Source organism: Jaculus jaculus, chromosome 7 (genome assembly GCF_020740685.1).
Source record: "Jaculus jaculus isolate mJacJac1 chromosome 7, mJacJac1.mat.Y.cur, whole genome shotgun sequence".
NCBI classification, from domain to species: Eukaryota; Metazoa; Chordata; class Mammalia; order Rodentia; family Dipodidae; genus Jaculus; species Jaculus jaculus.
This window is the reverse complement of record NC_059108.1, coordinates 48,510,291-48,533,987: the sequence shown is the minus strand read 5'-3', so window position 1 is coordinate 48,533,987 and position 23,697 is coordinate 48,510,291. Positions and strand designations below refer to the sequence as shown.

Genomic DNA, 23,697 nt, shown 5'->3' with positions numbered 1-23,697 from the left:
ATTTTTTTCTGAAATGAATATTAAAAGGTGTGGGATATACTAATTTTTTAATATTAAAAAGGTTTATATTCTTCACACTCTACATTTTTTTTTTCTAGTGGAAACTGGAAGGAAAAAATACAGTTCATTTCCTCCAATATAGCACACTTGGCCTGCCTCATTTAAACCACAGACAGTGTCCCCTCTAGTCTCCTCCTCCCTGGAGCCTTAGTCCAGGGAGACTCTCTCAATGCATGCTCAGCCACCAGCTACCATAAGTCACTTAAGTAAACACAGAGGCACCTTGGTGAAAGCAATTGCATGGTCTGAATGCCATCAACTGACACTTCTATTCAGTGACCCTCTCAGGTCTCAGAAATGGTCTTTTCAAATTCCAAGTCTTGAGGTATTGATTTCAATCAGCAGCTTTTCCTAAGAGCATCATTTCAAAAATAGTCCTGTCACAATTTCTACTATCTCATCTTAGTTTCATCTGGGCTTTATATTCCTGTTTGAAACTATTCAGCGAGATGACACTGGAGGGTTTTACTGAGGCATTGATTCAGCATGAATCATACATAGATAATAGAATTTATTCTCCTGTATATGAGAAAACATTAATATTGAAGTTTGGTGAGGGAAGCTTGAGACATAAACAGATCCATTTTCTTTTCACTTCTTACAAAAATACAAAGTCCAAAACTAGAGCACTGTCATAAAATTTTCAAGCTTCCTATTAAACTAGTGACAACAAATCAGTATCAATTCTATTCTTTGGTGACATATAAATGATGGTCTTTTTAAGAAAAATTGAAAGCCAGAAAGATGAGTGCATGCTTCTATTCATGTATGCATACATGTGATTATAGTAAAAACTTAATCATTGCAATATAAAATTATTTCTAACTAGCCCTGCATCTATACATAAGTTTTTCTGAAGTTGTAGCTGTAAGCTGCTCAAATAAAGTAACTTGATGTCAGTGACCAAATAAAGTTCACATACTTCTGCAATGAGATTGCATAGGTCCAAATTCACCCTGGTCTTATCTGTTAATAAAATTCTTTGGTTTCTTTTCTCATGATAATTTTTAGTGACAGTAAATTCATGTTGTTTTCTACTTAAATGGAAAAAGAAAGGAAGTAACCATGAATACTGTCTATGCCCTAAACACCATGATAAATTCTTTATATGTGATATGTGTTCTTCCTTTGATCCTTAGCTGGCCTTTGAGAAAGGAAAATACTTCACAAGTGAAGAAATAAACATATGAAGTGATGTCTGAGAAGGAGTCAGAATGGGATGTGAATCCAGATTTTCAGATACAAATAAGGGTCGAACTATAGTATTTACTTCATCCTGGCCTTGTGTGGTATGAGGCATTGACCCCTGAATGGTACATAGCTCTTACCTCTGAAGATCCCTATGGAAAGAAAGCTAAAAACAAGAAAATTAATTACAACTGAAAATATAGGGGGAAACATCTTATGTTAAGCACCAGCTTACCAAATATAGCAATATATTTGGATAAGAAAACAAGAATGTTTCCACATTAGGGGGAAATTTTTCAAATTAGGAAGAAAACATACAATCATTCTTAATGTCAAAGGCCTTTCAAAGAATTTGCTAGCAAATAGCATTGGAAAATAAACATTGCTACCTACTTAGAAAATTTAAAGGAATGAATTGAAACCTATTAGAAATTACAATGTTTGGGCTGGAGGGATGGCTTAGCAGTTAAGGTGCTTGCCTGCAAAGCCAAAGGACCCAGGTTCAATTCCTCAAGACCTATGTCATTTTAGTGAACACATGAGAAGATAGTTAAGAAATACACAAGTCTTTATACCCCAACATATGAAACCATACTTTATTTCTTTTTAATTTTTTATTTTTTTATTAATTAGTTTTGTATTCAGCAAATACAGTCAGTTTGGTACCATTATTAGGCTTATCCGTGGCCTACCTTCTCCCCTTAGTCTCTCCTTGTTGAGGTATATGGGTCATGCATTGTGGAGTTGGCCCTCAGTTATGGGTAGGATAAATGTCTCTGCATATCATGACCCAACATGTGGCTCTGACATTCTTTCTGCCCCCTCTTCCACAAAATTTCCCTGAGTCATGTTGGGTTCATTTTGGTCTGCTTCAGTGATTAGGTATTGGGGGCCTCTGGGTCTCTGGCTCTCTGATTTGGTAGGAGTTGATTTTTCTCTGTGTTGATCTTCTTCCCCCTTGTGCTGGTACCCAGTTCACCAGGAAAACAGCACCCTTGCTAGTTTCGCCAATTTTTCTTAGTTTCAGCTGGAGCCCTTTTGAGGTATGATGGAGTGGCTCTCTCCTTAAGATCTACATCTATCTGAAAAAGAGAAGCAGATTCTCCACCGGAGAGTAAGTTAGCACCAGGACAAATGAGATAACCCTTACTTTTTTTTTTTTTAATAGAGAATTTAATAGGTGTAGGCCCTCTTGACAGGCTTATGTACATTTGAAGGAGTGCCATTTAGGAAAATAACTTTGAAGAAGAATTCAGTGGTATTTACCAAAACTGAAGTTACTCTGTGACCCAGCAATTTTACTCAGAAGAGTCTATTCTACTAAAATTTAGACACAGACACAAAATGATAAGTTTGCAAAGATAAGTATTGCCCACATGTATGCAATGTATAACTATAAATAAAAATTGGAAAGAAATAGGTGTCTATCAAAAAAAAGGATAAATGTTATATTATATCCACACTATTAACCATAAAGAAAATTGAAGAGAAATACACAATGGTTTAAAATAAAAGCATGCCCATTATATATTGTAAAATGAAAAGATGAGATTATAAAATTATTATTCTTTTAATTTCAGCATACATTTGTATATTACTTTTAAAATAGTTTTATTTTTATTTATTTATTTGACAGAGAAAGAGATAGAGAGAGAATGGGTATGCCAGGGCCTCCAGCCACTGCAAATGAACTCCAGACACATGTGCTCCCTTGTGCATCTGGCTAACATGGGTCCTGAGGAATTAAACTGGGGTCCTTTGGCATTGGAGGCAAATGCCTTAACTGCTAAGCCATCCCTCCAGCCCACATTTGTGCATTACTTTTAAATAGTGATATGTATGCATATTATATACATATATACAGTATTGGGGATAAAACTTAGGGTTTCATAAATGCTAAACAAGTACTCAACCTCTTAGCTATATTCTCAAACCTATTTAATTTTTTTTTTTTTTTTTCGAGATAGGGTCTCACTCTAGCCTAGGCTGAGCTGGAATTCACTATGTAGTCTCAGGGTAGCCTCAAACTCAAAGCAATCTTCCCACCTCTGCCTCCCAAGTGCTGTGATTAAAGGCGTGCACCACCACACCTGGCCTAATTGTTTATTATTATTATTATTTATAATTATAACTTGAGAGAGAGAGAGAAAAAAAAATGGGTGCCTGAGGGTCTCTAGCTGCTACAAACAAACTCCAGATACATGTGCCACTTTGTACATCTGGCTTTATTTTTTTAGTGAACCCAAATTGTTAGGCTTTGCAGGCAAGCACCTTAACCACTGAACCATCTCACCAGCCTCCAAACTATTCTTTTAATCCCACAATTCACAGTACATTTGATAGATATGAACCACATACTGTGAGAAGCCAAAAGAGAGAACTGTTCTTTGAAGGCTATAAGGAAGAGCCTTGGAGCATTCTGAATATACTACAACCTGTGCTGAGGCCAAGGGCAGTTTCATGCATGGCACATCCCAGTACGTGAAAACCTCATTGCAGCATATGCCAGGCAGACAGGTGAGACATGGCTGAGGGGAAAGTTTGGAGCACAGTTGGGATAATTCCATGTGACAAGCTAGGGGACTGAAATTTCATCTAGAGAAATTGGTAATTGGTATGCAAATTCTCCCCGTCTGTCTCTCCCCACCCCATTACTTTGAGATAGAATCCAGGATCTCTCTATATTACCCAGATTGACATCAAACTTTATTAAGCAAATGGATGAAATAAGTTATTTAGAAAGATGTGTGGAGGATGAAATGCAGAGAAGGAAATTTGAGGAAGAAAATTTGAGGGAGAAAGAAAGGAAGTTGACTATTGTGGTTTCTCATCATAATGATGGTAAGATTTGGGAAAACTGTTTTTAAGGCTGTATCATGTAATACAACTTAAAGAAATATGGAATATGTATCAGAAATGCTAAGATTTGGGGAAGAGGGATATTTGACAGAAAGTATACTTGAGAAGGGAGAAAGGTGGGACACAAATATGCTCCTATTCACCATTTCAGGAACTATATGTCAGGATGTCACATTTATCATGTCCTTTTCAATGCAAATACTAAGTAAAACTCATTAACGTGGATAAGTAACAGAACATTTCCTGTTCAGATCCTAAAATCAGAAAGTTGAAAACAACCTCACATACCTTGTCTCAGTAAAAGAAAAGAAAAAAAGGATAACATGAAGATACTAGGATTTGGTAAAATCCAGAGTATTATTTATGGGAGCATTCTACTACTGAGTATACATCAAGACAAAAATCACTTGAAATACATTACCTTCCTGAGGGAGAATTTAATCATCCATCGTGTCCTTGTCACATACTCAGCACTTTTCTCGGAGCGAAGGCTAAACTAGAAGACATACAGAATTGTCACAGCATTGAGGACCTTTGCTGCAAATAAAAGGTCTGAAACATGCTACAGATGCTGAGAGAGGGCTGGGAAGATGGCTCAGTGGATAAAGGGCTTGCCACTTAAGCCAGAGTACTCAAATCCACGTCTCTACACCCTATATAAAATGGCAGAAGCGGGCTGGAGAGATGGCTTAGCGGTTAAGCGCTTGCCTGTGAAGCCTAAGGACCCCGGTTCCAGGCTCGGTTCCCCAGGTCCCACATTAGCCAGATGCACAAGGGGGCGCACGCCTCTGGAGTTCCTTTGCAGAGGCTGGAAGCCCTGGCATGCACATTCTCTCTCTATCCCTCTGTCTTTCTCTCTGTGTCTGTCGCTCTCAAATAAATAAATAAATAATTTTTTTAAATAAAATAAAATGGCAGAAGCTGTGGCAGACTTCTGTAATCCCAGCTCACTGACAGAGAGAAGGAAGGTAGAGATAGGAGAGCTTCCTGGAACTCCTAGATCAGTTAACCTGGTGAATGAAACCATGAGAAACAGGGAGAATGACAAGAAACCCTGCCTTCCAGCTGAGGACTAGCACATGCAAAATTTCCTCTGACCTCCACACTGACAGCTGGAAGCATGCATGCTCACACGCATTATACCCACACTCACACACATGTCACACACTAGCAGATATTACACATGACTCACACAGATCACATACACACATCACACCCCCACTCACACATCACCCACTAACACACATCATATAACACATACATCACATACACACATAGACACATCACATACACTCATCACACACACACATGTCATACACTAACACACATTACACATCACATACAGATATATCACATTAACATATCACACATTTCACACACACATGTTACATACTAACACACATCATGCATAACACACATCACATACACACATATTAACACATCACAAATATCACACACACATGACATACACACATACACAAATATACATCACACATAACACACACATCATATACACACATCACACACAGAGAGATCCTGAGGAACAGCTGCCAATTTAGCAAGAACATGTGGAGTTCAGAAAAAAAAGTAAGTCCCAAGGCTGTGGAGAAGGGGTTAGTCAAGGAAAGGCCATGAAAGACCAGCTTCAAAGCAAGAGCAGCATGTAGAAAAGTGAAGAAAACTCAAGTGCATGGGATTCTCACTATCACTGCCTCCAAACCTGAGCCTGTGAGTCAGAGGCTGTATGGAGTGTGTTGTCTGCCTCACCAGTGGCTAAATGGATGTCAGTACATGGCAGCACTTCATAAGTGTTAGTTCAGTACTAACTGGCTTATAAGTGAAGGGAAGTGAAAAACTGCAAGACCACGTTGGTGAGGTCGATACCACTGAGCACTAACCTTTATTGAACACTTGTATATGCAAAAGTGTCTATAAGCATTGCTTTGCTGAAGGCTCTCAACATTGTTTTCTTTTGTGTATGTGTGTATAGTATATGTGTGGTATGATGTATACACATGTATGTGCAGATGCTCATGGGTATGAAGACCAGAGGAGAATGTCACTCATCCCCATGTTTCCTTGAGATGGAGTCCCTCACTGAACTTGGTACTGTGTTTTTCCATCAGGCTGGCTGATTGGCCAGCCCCAGTGATTCTGCTTATCTTTGTTCTACACAGGACAGGGGTTATATGCATATATGGGCAGCCATGCCCAGCTATTTGTGTGGACTCTGGAAAGTAAAACTCAGACTGTCACAGGCCCTCATCTCTACATGGCAAGCACCCTTACCCACTAAGCCATCTACCCAGTATCTACAACACCTTAAGGCATGAATCCTTGCCATCTGTCCCAATTTTACACACAGAAATAACAAGAGTTCCAGCCATATAACCAGCAAGCAAAAGAGCTGAGATTCACACCTACATCTGACTCAGCATCTAAGCATGTATACTCTGGTTACACTGGGATTCACACCTAGATCTGAACCATCATCTAAGATGGGATGTGGTGGTTATACTGGGAGTCACAACTGGATTTGAGTCAGCTTGACAAAATGCAAATGCTATCATAAAATACACTGCCTCTCTAAACAAATAATATGGTAAGGAAACAACAAATGCACCTGTGTGTTGGGAAGTGATGAATTTCACAGGATAATACTTGGAAATAATTAAGTAAGTGGTGGCATAAACAAATATAATCTATTGTCTAGTCCACGAGATGCTTGCTGGGTATGTAAGGCATCTTGGGTAGATTCAGGTTAGGTGCTCTAGATGAGTGAGACTATGTGGCGATTTTTTTCCTGTGATTGGGTAAGTACACTGAGAATGATCTGTTCCAGGTTCAACCATTTTTCATAGGATGGGTGGGGAGGAAGGGTAGGGCAATGGAAGGGTGGGAAACACAAATCTAGACCCAAACGGCAATGGTACCATAAAATTCTACTCCCTAAAAGGCAGACCAAATGGTTGAACCTTCACCAGGCCCTTAGAGGGAACACCTGAGCCACAAGACACTGGAGAGGGTATGATGAAGACCAACCTTAATCTTCTACAGCTTCCCTCCCTCCTTTTCCCCCCTCTTTCTCTCTCTTCTCTCTCATTCTTGTATATTAGTTATCTTTTTCTTACTTTTCTTACTGGGCACTGACCTGTAACTTGCAGTACCAGCATGTGGCTATCATCCACAGTGAGCTTTTGATTAGAGAGACCTACAAGGTTTCCTAAAAGAAAGACAGATTTCTGTCAGAGTACTTGATGACCCATCAAAGGTGAGTGGTAAGACCCTACTACTGAAGACACTGTATGTAGTCGACATGTAAAATGGAATGGCATGGCTGGAAGCTGTAAGAGAGTCAGTCCCCAGACAGTCAGTACATCTAGTGCCAGAAGGTGCTACATGGCTGACTGGGGGTAAATGACCAATATCTGTTTCAGCATCTAACCTACTTAGCAGCAAATAACCTGTTGTGATGCCCATACAAGTGCAATAGTGGCACACAGCCATGGTGGGGAACCAACTGCTCTTGATTCAGCTAACTGATCCCCTCAGTGGTAGAAGACCCATAGCTGGAGCTGGGAAGCAAGTCAGAACCATATCCAAGCTACAAGAGAGCCTACACCTATTAAATTCTCTATTAAAAAAAAAAAAAGTAAGGGTTATCTCATTTGTCCTGGTGCTAACTTACTCTCCGGTGGAGAATCTGCTTCTCTTTTCCAGATAGATGCAGACCGTAAGGAGAGAGCCACTCCATCATACCTCAAAAGGGCTCCAACTGAAACTAAGAAAAATTGGCGAAACTAGCAAGGGTGCTGTTTTCCTGGTGAACTGGGTACCAGCACAAGGGGGAAGAAGATCAACACAGAGAAAAATCAACTCCTACCAAATCAGAGAGCCAGAGACCCAGAGGGCCCCAACACCTAATCACTGAAGCAGACCAAAATGAACCCAACATGGCTCAGGGAAATTTTGTGGAAGAGGGGGCAGAAAGAATGTCAGAGCCACATGTTGGGTCATGATATGCAGAGACATTTATCCTACCCATAACTGAGGGCTAACTCCACAATGCATGACCCATATACCTCAACAAGGAGGGACCAAGGGGGGGGGTAAGCTACGGATGAGCCTAATAATGGTACCAAACTGACTGTAGTTGCTGAATACAAAACTAATTAATAAAAAAATAAAGTGAACATAAAAAATAACCAAATTCATATTTTTCAAACTTCTACTTTAAGGCATTTATAATATCATCATGCAATCTTGCTTCAAAGCTTTAACATGGAAATGTTTGTCCTCTCTACCAGATGTTCTCCCAAACAAACTTGTATGTAGTTTAGATATTAACATACCACTGTAAATAAAACTATTAAATTTGAAAAAAAAAAACAAATATAATCTATTCAAATATTTTTTTAGTAAGTAGAAACTTTGTATGGATACAACATGTGTTGTTACCATCATTTCCCTCCTCTCTGCCCCTATTCTGCTGTGTATTTCCTCCCACCCTGTGGTTCTTACAACCTTTCTGCCCTCTCCCTCTTATATAAAATTCCCTGAGCCTTGGTGGGTGTGTTTTAAGTCTACTTTGGTGTTGAACTCGCAGCAGCTTCTGGATTTCTGCTTTGGTCTGTTTTTGAGCATGCTCAGTGTCTGTCTCCTTCACCCTGGCTCAGGTTGCTGGGCTCACCATGGAAGCAGCACTCTTGCTCATCTCACCAATTCCTCTTATTTCATCTGGGCTCTGGCCAGATGTGTGAGGAGTGGTTCATCTTTTGACAGGTAGTCAAATTTCTTTTTTTGTTGATAGGTTTTGGTTTTCCTTGGTTCTTGCTGCCTTCTGAAAAAGAATAAAACAGATCCTCCAATGGAGAGTGAGATTAGCATAGGTTAAAGGGTATAGCATTGTTAATTTAGAGAGATTTTGATGGGTATAGCTTCTCTTTTGGCCAGACTAGTAGAAGCTTTTGGTTGGAATCCATAATCTTGGTCTCCGTAGGTTTCTGACTTGGTTCCCAGTTCCGGCTATGGGTTTCTTTCCACTGAGGGGATCTCTTAACAAATCAGAGAGCTATTAAACATATGTACATCTTATCAGGCTGGTTGCTTTTGTATAGCAATGTTCCCTCTTTGCTCACAATATTGTTGGCCATTTTCCTGCAGCAGTTCATGTAGCACTTTCCAGCACTATATGGGCTAATCTGGGAACTGGCTTCCTTCCAGATTCAGCCAGGTCTCTAGATGTTCTATTGGCAGTATGTGGTGTCTTCAGCAATAGGGTCTTACCTTTTACCTCAGGTGGGTAATAAAATGCTGTGACAGAAGCCTATCCTTTTTTAGGGATCTTGGTTGTAAAGCCTGCCATCCCAGGTTCTATTCCCTAGTACCTATGTAAAATCAGAAACACAAAGTAGAACATGTGTCTGGAGTTCTTTTGCAGAAGAGGCCATGATGTATCCATACATTCTCATTCTCTTATCTATCTATCTATCATCTATCTATCTATCTATCTATCTATCTATCTATCTATCTAATCTATCAATCAACTAGCTCCCCCCTCCCTATCTCTCTCTTACCCTCTCAAAGAAACAAATAATGAAAAACCTTTATATTACTCATGTTGAGGTATATGTCACTATCTCAGAATTGTACTTAAAATTTGATTTCCATTTTTTATCTCATTCACAGTCTGCTTCCCCATTTTATTTTGATTGCATTGTATGATGTTTAGAACAGACATTGTGTCTCATTCACTTCAGTCATCATTTCTAGTGTTGAGATGTTTCCATACAAATGTATCTCCCCTATCTAGTCTCAGATATTTCTTAATTATAATTAAGCTTCATACTTAATCTTCAGCAGGCAGATCTCTGCAGGAAAAGGTATGTCACTGGTGGCAGATCTTGAGTCCTGCTCTACTAGGTATGTAGACCAAAAGCTTGAGCTTTGGCTGTTTGTGCTTGCTGGTGCTGGTTCAGTCTCTACTTTGGAATTGAAACAGCTGCTTCCACCACAAGAGAGCTCCCTGTGGAATCTATAAGCCTGAAAAAAAGCTGCTTCTGGTTGGTGTTTGTCCCAGCAACAAGAAGGTGGGCTGGAGAGATGGCTGAGTGGGTAAGCACTTGCCTGTGAAGCCTAAGGACTCTGGTTTGAGGCTCAATTCCCCAGGACCCATGTTAGACAGATGCACAAGGGGGCACACACATCTGGAGTTCATTTGCAGTGGCTGGAGACCCATTTTCTCCCCCCCCCTCCCTCTTTCTCTGTCTGTCACTATCAAATAAATAAATAAATATAAAGGAAGGTAACTACAGCAAGTGTGTTAATGTGTCTTTTCTCTTAATTTTTATGAGGGCTAAGTATGTGCCAGGTCAATGATCTAAACTACATTGCAGTACCACTTATAGACCAAAGGGGTCAAGATACTATGTGAGGGCTGGAGATATAGCTCAGTTGGTAGAGTGTTTGACTGACATGAATGATGCCCCAGGTCTAATCTTCAGCACTGCATAGAACTAAGCAGAGATGTACAGTCTTGAAATACTAGCACTCAGGAGGTAGAAACAGGAGGATCAGAAGTTCAAGGTCATTTTCAGTTACATAGGGAGTTTGAAGCCAGCCTAGGTTACATGAGTCTATTTTAAAAAATAAAATACCATGTGAATGACAATGAGGAATTGGTGGTATCTTTTGTACAAGGGACAGCTCATTAAAATGAATGGCTTAAAACATTTAGATCTTTAACTGAAATTGTGTCTAAAATGAAAATAGAGAGTATGATGTAGCATATAAAAATCTTTATTGATAACAGGAAGAGAAAGAGAAGATAATAATAAGACTATTTGAATTTTTTATAATTCCTGGTGTCCTTTAAACATTGTGAGACTGATACTTGTCCAGAAGCAGAAACTAAGGTGCAATGAAAAGAGAAAAGAGACAACTGTGTCAGTAGGCCAATATCACAGGAAGAAGAGTTATTCTTAGAATGAGAAATCATTTTCCATAATGCAAGCAGGTATGAAAGAAGAAAGAGTATACAGATATATTTTTGAAATGCTGAGAAAAGATACAGAATTATTTCAGGGAGGTAAGGGCTAAAATGTATGCAGACATCAACTAAGAATAGGGTTTGAGTTGCTCTTAGAATTTAACTCAGCTGCTATGATATTGAACCAAGAGTAGCTCAGCAACAAGGATCTGAAGAACTGAAGGTAGGGTTCCTCTGGGAGTATGTTTGTGTATGTGTGTGTGAAGATGTTTCTACAAGACACACTGTATTTAAAATCTAGGAAGGAATATGCTTGAAACTGAGAGAAAGAGTGGAAAAAAGAGTTAAAGATGGAGAAAGTGTAAAGAAGGCATTAGGACTTTAATTCATTAGAAGAAAGATTTTTTAATTTTTTATTAATTAATTTTGTATTCAGCAAATACAGTCAGTTTGGTACCATTATTAGGCTCATCCATGACCTACCCACTCCCATTGGCCCCTCCTTGTTGAGGTATATGGGTCATACATTGTGGAGTTAGCCCTCAGTTATGGGTAGGATAAATGTCTCTGCATATCATGACCCAACATGTGGCTCTGACATTCTTTCCGCCACCTCTTCCGCAAAATTTCCCTGAGTCATGTTGGGTTCATTTTGGTCTGCTTCAGTGATGAGGTGTTGGAGACCTCTGGGTCTCTGGCTCTCTGATTTGGTAGGAGTTGATTTTTCTCTGTGTTGATCTTCTTCCCCCTTGTGCTGGTACCCGGTTCACCAGAAAAACAGCACCCTTGCTAGTTTCACCAATTTTTCTTCAATTTCAGCCGGGGCCCTTTTGAGGTATGATGGGGTGGCTCTGTCATAAGGAGAAAGTTTCATGCTCAATCTCATTCTCCTTTGTAGTCACCTATCCACAAAATTAAGTTATTTGCAAGAAAAATGAATAGAACTTGAGATCATACTGTTAAGGACAAGAAGCCAGACTCAGGAATACAAGCATTGGTAAGGGATGGTAGGACGGATAGGGGCACTTCTATATTCTGTATTAAAGAGACATTCCTATTATATATTGTAGAAAGGAATGTGTGTGCATACACATTAATAGCTTAGCATATACTCACTGTTTAGGATTTGTTTCAAGTTGACACACACACACACACACACACAATAGCCAAGGTTACCCTGGATTGTAAGGCTGATACGGAAGACATTAAGCTATTAAAAATTAATGTTAAGAAATTCTGAGAAAAATTAAAATCCAGAGCCCAAACCTCCACAGAATGAGAGAATACACCTCACAAATCTCAGAAATGTGGCTGACCACCTGAATTAGCTAATTTTCTCATTGCTATGACCAAGTCCTGGCAAGTAACAACTTAAGGGAGGAAGGGTGTATTTTGGCTCGCAGTTGAAGAAGAAACACAGTTCATCATAGCAGGAAGCCTGGCTGCAGGAATCTGAGGCATTGTCACATTGTATCTGAATCTAGAAGCAGATGGCACACAGCAAGTGAGACCAGGCCTGTCCCTAATACTCATTTCCTTTAAATTAAAACCTGTAATCCTAAAGATTTCCAAGACAGCATTGCCAACTGGGGACCAAGTGTGCAAATGTAAAATGCTATGGGATATATTTCACATTCAAACCACACCAACACCTGGTCAGAGAGGCAAGACTGAATTCTGAAATGACTGCCTACCTTAGTGCCCTAACACCTAGCCTGAATGGCTTCCTAAAATTTGCTGGCTGGAGTTGATGAGATGACATGACATGACATGACATGACATGAGGCGAAAGGCAGGTTGTTTAAGATGTGAGTGTACTACCTTCTTAGACTGTAGGCTCTCTGAACAAAGAACACAGTTAACATTCAAGTTGTCTCTGCTCATTGGCCTTTGTAGTGACAGGCTGTGCCAGCTCTTGCATTCTGGTTACAATGACATGTGTTTCCTCCCATATGTAGAATTTAGAAGAAAATAAAAATGGGACTATTAGGAATATGGAAGGTGACAAGGAGTGGAAGGGGATGAGAAGCCAATAGAGGTAGTAACTATAATAAAAGTAGATTACATAAATATACAAAAACGTCACAATGAAACCCACTACTTTGTATAATTAATATATACTAACTAAAAAGAAAAGAAAAGTGAATTGGATTAGGAAGAAACTATCAGAAAAAATACTTTCACAACATTAGCAACACAAAGAGGCATGTGTTGGTCACAAGTTATTGTTAATTCTGGAATGTGTGAGAATGTCATGATATCTGTGTATATATATATACACATATGGAGGAGTGACAGAATTCTTAAGCCATTTTATGCTTTGGTGACATTAAGTAGCGTAGCATCAGTGTCCATGCAAGGAAAACAAATTTCGGAAACAATGCATCCTATGTCTTACATTGAGTGAAACCTTCTACACATGTTAATTTCAAGTAGGAAATTTACCAAAGTTAATTAATGGCAGATGCAGGTATTTAAACAAGAAGTGTGACTAGTAGATATCTGCAAGTGTAAAATCTACTAGCATAAGCCTCTTTTCTTCTCCACCCTGAAAAAAAGAGAAAAAAAAGAAACTTCTTAGCAATGGAAATCTTTAATTATGTGACAGAATTGCAAATGTGCATGAAGAAAATGTGCCCCTGACCTTTTAAATTAAAAAATGGGTTTTTAGCATAACATCACAGACAAGCCTTGTCTAGCCTCACTAATAAGCCAAATGACTAACATGGAGCTGAAACTGGAAATTAGAAATGTGGAAATGCACTGAATAATGAGACTATTATTGTCTCAATGATTTCTCATGGTGGATCCCACTTATCCATTCCCATGTGAATCCTGGAGACCTTATCCATAAAGGACCCTGGGTTTTGTTGTTTAAGACATATTCAAAACAAAGCTATCAGAAAAAATTCTTACTCAAAACTGAGAATAATTTCCTTATGGCTCTGCAGATACTGCCTGGACTCCCTTTAGGGTTTACTTACGTGGCCCTCAAGTAAGGATCCCATATGGAATTACTCCCCACAAGGGTGTCTGGCCTGGGGGAAACTAAGAAAGCAGAGATCATATACAAAAGCTCAAGTCAGTACTCTTTACATTTTCCCTACTATGTACCAAATTCCATTTGGAAATATAGTACACATTAAGTTTTAAAGCAAAATTATGAAAAAGACCAAAAAGTACTACAGAGAGTTGATCTTCCTGACTATGGATTAGTGGCTGAGTCTGGAAAGCTGCCTCTGTTCCCAGCCCATCGGCTGTCATGATTACCAAGGCATTGGCAGATAGGCCGATACAAACAAGTACTCACATTGCTTAAGACACCTTACAGGCATCATCTGTACTTTGAAGAGCAGCCTTCCTCTAGGTGACATAATGTGAGAGTGTCAACAGCCCCTTAAGATCTAAATGCAGAGTGCTCTCAAAAAGAAGCCCCTAACTAAAGCAGTCACTGCTGACCCATCTAGTTTGGAGTAAGGGTGCTTTGGATGGACTTATCCCAACAAGGAAAGTTTCCCAAGAAATAAAACAGAACTATCACAAAAATGTAATACTTTCATTTGGGTTTATAACCTGAAAATGTACACAGCTTCCAATTACTATTTAAGCCATTTATATTTTGTTAATTGAAAATGCCTCCAAAAGCTTAGCTGGGAACACAGAATAGTGGGAGAACATAGCATGCACAAGGCCTTGGGTTTAATCCCCCTTATCACAAAAATAAATAAATAAATAAAGTAAAACCAATCAGATGTCATAGAAAACCTGTAAGAATAATTTATCTATAGGCATACCGTATTCTAGATTTTTCTTGGCATCATGACTATATAAAAGAAACATCAGGGAATGAAGAGGTTATTAGCAGTTAAGGCATTTGCCTGCAAAGCCAAAGGATCTCGGTTTGATTCCCCAGGACCCATGTAAGCCAGATGCACAAGGTGGCACATGCATTTGGAGTTCATTTGCAGTGGCTGGAGGCCCTGGCATGCCCATTCTCTCTCTTTCCCTCTTCCCCTCTCTCACTCTCTCAAATAAATAAATAAATAAATAAATAAATAAATAAATAAATAAATATTTTTTAAAATTATTTTAAAAATCAGAGTATTCATTCAGGAGGAAGGTAAAATGTGTGCTAGGAGACCACAGGGCTGGCCTGTCATTTTCAAGGTTGGTAATCAGAAATCACTGAAAGCAACACCAGCATTCAGGCCATACAGAGAGGTGACTGTGGGTACAATTTTACTTGACTTAATGATCAATTTCATGCAACTACATTTTAGACAATGTTTTTCAATAGATATATTATCATAGTAATTATTTTTACTTAAGTAGACTGAAGCAAGGTAATGTTTCATAGCAAACTTCAAGGTTCAAATTTTATCTCCACCACTTGCTATCTCTGTTACTGAATGATTCTGAGTCAGTTCCTTCAATGATGACAAGGAGAATAGTGGAATCCTTCTTCTACAATGGAAAGTGAACCTCCTTACTCAGATTGCTATGATGTTCTGAAATTGGTTTACTGCCTCAATACATGGTCATCAATTTCATGATTATTTAAAAAGTATAGCTTGAGGCTGGAGAGATGGCTCAGTGGTTGAAAGTACTTGTTTACAAAGCCTGAAGGCCTGGGTTGATTCCCTAGTACTCATGTAAAGCCAGATGCACAAAGTGGTACATGCATCTGAATTTGTTTTCAGTGCAGAAGGCCCTGGTGCACCCATATTTTTCTCTTGCTCTCCACTTGGCAAATAAATTAAAAAATAGAAATTAAAAAATAAAAAGCACATTTTTCACAAATAAGGAAAATTTTTAAAAAATCGATAAGTGCCTTTTATGGTTACAACACTCTGCAATGAAAGTGTTGCTTCCTATCCAATCTGAGACACACAAAAAATTCTGAGCTGGGCACAGTGGTGCATGCCTTTGACCCCAGCACTTGGAGTCAGAGCGAGAAGGATCTGTGTGAGTATGAGGCCAGCAAGAGACTACATAGTGAATTCCAGGTCATTCTGGGCTAGAGTGAAACCCTACCTCAAAAAAAAAAAAAAAAAAATCTTCTAGAGTTTAGATCTTGAATGCCACCTGAAGACCCGGGGTTAAAGGCTTAGACCCCATCTTGGCCCTACTGGGTAAAGTCATAAAAGGCAGGACCAAGCATGAAGTCTTGCAGTCATCTGGGGCATGACCTGAGCTCCAGATACTCCTTTCACTTGATTTTGTTCTGTTCCCCAGATACAGAAGTGGCAGCTTTGTCCCCCCAATGCTTCCCACCATGATGCACCACCTTGGCTTGAGCACAGCACAACAGGAGCAAATAATTTGGTCTGAAACCTCCAAGGATGAGTGACAGTAAGCCTTTTCTCAGGATCCATTGCTTCTCTTAAGTATTTCTTATTGTGAGGGAAGCAAACACACTATTCAATAAATATTATGAATAAGATTGGAAGCAAAGTTATTTCAATGAGATAGGTTAAAGCAGTTTTGTCTTCACAATCAAAAGAACTCAAACAAATATTTTATTAATAATGTTGAAAAATATCTAATTAAGTTATGATATTCTGATAGTTTGTCTAGCTTTGTTTAAAAAAAGATCAGCAAAATACCAATGACAACATTTTGTTGAATAAAAACTACTGGTTGATTGAACTGGCCAATGACAATTTCTAGAACACATCAAGATAAATAATAAATTCTTAGAGGAATAAAAACATGAGAAGCACTATGAAAATACTTTTGTTTCACTTAAACTACTAATTTTGAATTTTAAAAATACTTTGGATTCCAAAACAAAATTACACAGGATTTTTTCAATGTGCTTTTAAAATTTTTTTTTTAATTTTTTATTTATGTATTTGAGAGCGACAGACACAGAGAGAAAGACAGATAGAGGGAGAGAGAGAGAATGGGAGCCCCAGGGCTTCCAGCCTCTGCAAACGAACTCCAGATGTGTGCATCCCCTCGTACATCTGGCTAATGTGGGATCTGGGGAACCGAGCCTCGAACCGGGGTCCTTAGGCTTCACAGGCAAGCGCTTAACCGCTAAGCCATCTCTCCAGCCCCAATGTGCTTTTAAATGACAGCAAACAAAATCATCTTAAGATCCTATGTTTATAGATCATATGTTTATAGGTCTTTTTTCCCCTTGAACATCAAAATGTAATATTTTACTTTACTTAGAAAAATGTAGTAAGATGTGCTGATTCAAATGCCCTGATAAAACACTAAGAACCCATGCTTCAGTGCCTTATAAAATTCAAACCCGGGCTGGGAAGATTGCTTAGTGGTTAAAGGCACTTGAAAGAAAAGTCTACCGGTCTAGGTTAAATTCCCCAGTACCATGTAAAGCCAGATGGACAATGCGTCACATGGGTTTTTGTTGTTGTTTTGTTTTTGTTTTTTACTTGCAGTACCAGACTCTGACATGCCCATACTCTCTCTCCATCTCACCCACACACAAATAAATAAAAATATTTTTAAAACCTCAAATCCATCACTTCATAGTTGATGTACATATATGTAAGCTTCTATTCGTGAGTCCCATGTATATGTGTATGTGTGTATTTCTTGGGACTTACCTGTTCCAATAGAATCTATACATGAGCCAGATGTGGTGGTGCATGCTTTTTAATCCCAGAACTTAGGAGGTAAAGGTAGGAGAATCACTGTGAGTGCAAATCTATACATGCAATGGCTTGTGTATTTATAGTTCCTGGCTGACAAATCTGTTTTGTTCTACTGAGGTTATTCTTTCAATGAATACTTCAGACTCAAACTGTGTATCAGTAACTATATTTTAAACCAAAAATCTCACATAATAAATACATTTTATGCACATTAACTTCAAATTTACTTCAGAAAGCTATTTACAATATAAATAATTATAAATGGGAACACTTTGCAAGATATCATCGACATAGCTAATATTTTCTACTTTACAATCCAAAGTAAAAGTTCAAGTTACAGCTTTATACTACAATATCACTAAAAACTATACATTGTGAAATGGTATTTGGAATATTGGCAATAAGTATCTTCTCTCACAAATATAATCCTTTTTATAGGATGTCAGTCAAAAAAACAAACATAAAATATTTTATCCTTTTTGAAGAGCCTACTCATATGCTTTGTTTTTTTAAACATTCTCCTGTGGAGGGGAAAACAAAAACCAATTACTGTACTTGTAAATATTTTCCCATGTTAATTCCATTTCTTTTGAGATGTAAACACATCGGGATTGTTGGGCATAAATTTAACAGTGATAAAATGTATACTGGATTAGCAAATTAGGACAAACTTTTCTCATCTAGTTTTATGAAAGCCAATTCCAATGTGGCAAAATTTTAATAAATAAATTGAAAATGTTTAGTTTCAAATTATAAATTCTAATTTCTCATGTGAACCATCATAAATATGTATGAATATAATTGTGTGGCACATTTTTAAAATCTTCAAGGTGATATAAAAGTTATTTTCCCCCGTGTGTTTGTGTGTACTTTCTGCATACAGTTTTAGAGAAGGAACTCTAAACAAACATCTATTTGGAAGGGACTACCATCTCACCTTTGGGGTTTAAGTACTACCCGTACAACCTTTGTACACAAGAAATAAGCACTTGACAAAATTCTCGCCAAGAACATTTTCTATGTATGGTATATTTTGCATGTGTCAAAGCTGTTTTACCACTTATTTAAAACTTAGCATGCTTTGTGTTATAGTAAAAACCAGCCATTAGTTGTCTAGGCTTTAATGCCTGTTCACAAAATCTGGTACTAACATGAGAGTTGAATTATTTATCTGGAGTATTGCAGGACTTAAATTCTTCAAGCCATTCAGGAAACTGAATACATGTCTACATCTATGAGTGAGTGGACTAGTGAAGCAGATCTGAGCATTCAAAATTTGTAAATCAGAAGGACTGTATTATAATGTGAGATAGCCCACCAGGCAAAGTGAATGATTCTCAAAATCTCAACTATTCAGATTTCTTATTATCAACTTTCATTCTATTATACCCTAGTGCTGCCTGTACTAGTAGTTTGCACCAAATAGCATAATAAGATTCAGTTCTCCTGCTCTTCAAAGAGACAGAATCAGAGACAGGGTAGAGAGAGAAAACATGGTAAAATAGTAGATTTGTACTGTGTGCCTCTTTATATTATATTCTATCAAAGTTTTTTGAGCCTAGATCTTGTGAGGAAAACTTTCTAATTTTATTTAAAAATATCAATGCACATTTTCCTAATATTCTTGTGTTAGATTGAACTTCAGCCACCATTAAAAAAGAAAACAGGAACATAGTATCCTTTCTAGAAAATTCCATTAAAGCTTATTGTAAGTGGGATTCTCTGCCCAAAGGCAGCATGTGGCAGCAGGGTAGAGAGAGAATTAAGAACAGTTCTCAGTGGAAATATTCTAGCCCTATAAAATATAACAAGGAAGTAACAAGTGGTTGTTCTGTATAAACACCAAAGGCAAATCATGAACCGCATCCTGTCTTGTTCTGAATGTTGTCCAATGCTGTTACAGTGTCTTGTCTTAGGCAGGTACAGTTTTGGAAGCTAGCATGTTAGACTCAGGATATTGTGAAAACTGAAGGACACCCACATGTATGTTGACTTGCACTTTAACAATGCATCTAAAAAAAATAGAACATCAAAACTGTATGCTCTCGATAACAGTTTTAACAGAATTATTCCAATAAAAAAGGGAGAAATCCTGATTTTCATTAGTTATCCAATTTTCTAAGGTAAATCAAATAAATGGGCAACACAAATATTCTTGCTAATATCAGAAAGAATGAGCATTCTCTATTCAATCAAGTTTCATGTTGTCAGCATTTTAGCAAAGTTTGGGAATCAAAGATTAAAACTAAAGCCAATTTAAGTTTAATTTTAAGTGATTCAGTCATTTGGAGCATATTCATTTTATATCCTATAATTTTAAAAGGCATAGATAACGTCTTTAGGAGACAAGATTTTCCTATCCAGAACAAAACAAGGTAGGTTACACGTATATTTTTACATGTCTACATGAATAGTATGAGGCTCCCTTGCTGTACAATGTCAGCTTATTTTGGATCAATTATAATAACCATGAGATACTGCAAAGCACTGTAAGCTGTAAGCCTATATGGCATTGTACATAATGTTATAAAACTGCTACTACAAAATTATTGACATTCAATTAATTAAATAGATGGTTAATATATTTAAAGCTGGATAGAGCTATCAAAACTTTAATAAAAATGCAATTTAGATAATTATGTCTTCCTTTAAAAACATTTGTTATGCCATTCTAAGAAGCACTGCTCCCCTGATGAGCTCCTCTCTATGGAGGGCAGGATTTATTCCTTATATAAATTATCTTCCATATAAAAATTCCACTGAATTTCTTTAGTGACAATCTTTTATTTACAATCAGTTAATTTTCCTTGGTTCTTTATTTTTCATTCTCTTAGTATGTCCCTAGCATATTAAGATATATCCATCAGTAGAACCTACCTGTTCAGACTTCCTGACCAAAACATACCATATTCATCAGATATATGCATGTGAAATATTTCCTCATTTACAGAATTCTGTAAAAAGTTGACCATTTCTAAAACCTCACTTCATGTTTCAGACTGATCAAATTCATTTTAAATAACCCCATGAGTTTCTCCCAAAAGTTCCTAAAAATTACTGAATAATTTTGCTTACCTAGTTCAAAATTTAGCCTTTCTTTAGCCTTAAACATTTTTGAAAATATATAACTACCATTTTTTCTCACTGAATTGCCCTTCTTCATTTATATCAACAAATATTGTTGTGTCACCCCCAAGAAAGTTATTTAATTTTATGTAGCCTCTTCTCTTATGTACAAACAATGTAGTACTCAATTCTCAAATTATTACCAGACAGATTGTCATCAACTATGGACTGCCAAGTAACTGTATGCAGTGATGAACACACAGCACTAACCATTGAGTGTCCAATGCCGTGTTCTGTTTCTGAATTAGGCCAAGTCATTCCAGCACATTTCCCACTTTGAACATGACAAGAGGAATAGGCATGAGAAATCGTGGCAAGTCCCAAATCATATATGTCATTTTGCAGAGAATATGAGAGACTAGCACATTAAACAAATCTTATTATTTTTCTTCTACCCTCATAAATTTCTACCAGCTATGTTCTGGCTGTATCTAAGAGAAAGTTGATCATAACTATCCCTGCCTGAAAGAGTCTACATGCTTAACTTGCAAAACTTCTAGACCTCTGCGTGTGAACAGAAAAATCCAGAACAACCAGACTTAACAACTTACAGCAGAGAACTACTTACAAGTTCCACTGCCCCAATGAGCCATAGAACCACAGATGATCAGAACTGCCTTTCAGACCAGAGAACCAGGCTCAAGCATGGTGAATGATGCATTTATGACCTCAAAATTAAGTACTAGGCAGGGTCAAGACAGGAACCTAGAGATTTTGACATCTAGTCCACTGGTCTTTCTACTGTGCCACATAGCCATATGAGCAAGTGTGTTGTTTTCATTGTTTAAAAACAGCAAAAAAAGTGAACATTTGGAAGCATCAGACCCCCTCACCCTTTGAACTACTTGTCCATATCCCTAGTCTTTTATCTTAGACTACACCTCCTGAGGCTTTCCACATGCTGGCACATTGGCACATCTGTGCTTTGAAATGCTTTCAAAAACATACTGCTGTCACGTAGCACTTTACAGGTCTTCTTCAGTTATTTTTGCACATATCAGCATGTTTTTTTTTTCTTGGTGAATTAGCTTGAATTTCTTATTTAGTGGGTTTCATAAGCAAGCCCTAAATGCGTCATTTGCCTATTCTGAGCCTTAAATTGTTTTGAAAGATATTCTACTTTTTTCATTCTTCACTAAACTATTTCAGTCTGAATCCATCACACTTCTGAGGTGTCTTGTGACACTGCAATGCTTTAAGAAAACGCTTACTGCTACTGTAATGCAATCCTGGTCCTTGTCTAGCTCAAAACTAAGGTGGAAAATCACCACTTCCTGATTGCTTGTAATGGATACCAGGTGAAAGCACATTCTTGTATCATAGCCAGAACCATTTCTCTAATTTATGCTTGAGCCAAATAAGCTGACTAGTGTGAAGTCACAAAGAAGAAACCAATTTATAAGATATATCTCTCTGGTCTCTGGAAATTGACATTTCTTCAAGAGGTTAATGTGGTAGAGTTAAGGAAAGATACTCATTTCTGTGCATTTATGGTATGTTCTCCCAATTTCTGCAAGTCAAGTGTACAAAGCAGTTTATGAATGGTGAGTGGTCTGTGTGTGAGAGTTTTACTGGATTGTCACAGCACAATGTCTTCATCAACCCTTCCATGTGGTGTGATGTTTTCTTAATTTACATGAGTATTTTTCAACTCAAAGGTATATATCCTGGCTCCTGTATAACTAGTGGGGCAATTTCTATGTTCACTTAAGCTCCATTATCTGTGTACAACCCTGAATGCTAGTGCCATGTTTGTTTCTTTGATGTCACAAGAACTCATGTCAAATTACCAATAACTCAAATTATCCTCTCTAACAATCTGCAGCATAGCAAATGCTGATAATGGGGCATTAAACTATAAATATGTTTCAGACACCCTTGAAGAACAAAATACTTTTTAAAAAAACATCAGCTTCCATTGGTTATTATAACAGATGTTCCCTTGTGTCCTTGTGCTGGGTCTGGCTGCATCCTTAGATGGGAAGTTACATCAAAGTGTGAGCCATTACAGCCCAAGGAATAGTTTCTAATGGTTTCACTGTCATATAAGTGCTCCAGGGCATATCCAGTTAATGTGTAAGCATGCTTATCAAAATACTGCCGGTGAGAGCCAAAACAGTTTGGAGAGATAGCAGGATGGTCTGCTGTCTGATGAGGAGACATATCTGAATGTATGTAGTCTTTAGCTAAGATCAAACTGGATTTTGATATGCGGTCGGAATTGGGACTACTTATCCGAGAAAGTGCAGTGGGACTGTTGTCATAGTCATTTTCATGGGGGCTCAGCATCTTTCCCTCTCTCTGCTGGATGTGGTCACATGGTGAAGTGCTGGTAAGAGCAGAGCTGTGACACACTTCACCTGGTGGAGGGGGCTGTTGGTAGTTTGCAAAACAGAGGGAGTGTTTTTTTCCTGCTCCATTAATGGAAGCCAGTTGCTCTGGAGGGCCTTTCCTTAGCTGTAATCTGTTCTCTTCTTCTTTAATCATTTGCTGGGTGGCTCTTATCAGAGTTTCAATTTTGCTAGGTTCATGTGGGCTACTTTGATACTGTTCAGTGCGATATCGGTCACCTGATTCACTAGCTGACCCGGGGTCTGGAGAGCTGACCACACTATCTTCATCCCAATGACCTCGCCCTAGAAGTCAGAAAAAGTAAAAAGTAAGTGGTAACAAAGTTCATCACAAAAAAAAGAAAGAAAGCTATGTTCAGTATGCAGAAGAAAACTTATATATATAATTTTTAATGTAATTTTTTAAATAAACATAGACCTATACCAACAGAGAATCAACTTATGATACTAAATTTCATGTTTCCTGGACTCATATGTAATCAATGAATTCTCAGTGCAT

General features: G+C 38.0%; 1 protein-coding gene across 7 annotated transcripts in view; it reads right to left on the bottom strand.

Annotated features, from left to right (window-relative positions):
- Positions 1–21,824: 21,824 nt before the first annotated feature.
- Positions 21,825–23,697, bottom strand: part of Sim1 (SIM bHLH transcription factor 1) — a 79,555-nt gene continuing 77,682 nt past the window's right edge. For 6 of the 7 annotated variants that reach the window (XM_045155459.1, XM_004660599.2, XM_045155461.1 and 3 more), the window contains one exon: positions 21,825–23,483. In XM_045155459.1, coding sequence (XP_045011394.1) covers positions 22,756–23,483 — 728 coding nt within the window. In that variant the 3' untranslated portion in view covers positions 21,825–22,755. The remainder of the gene's footprint in view (positions 23,484–23,697) is intronic. The other variant, XM_045155464.1, reaches the window with a different exon arrangement.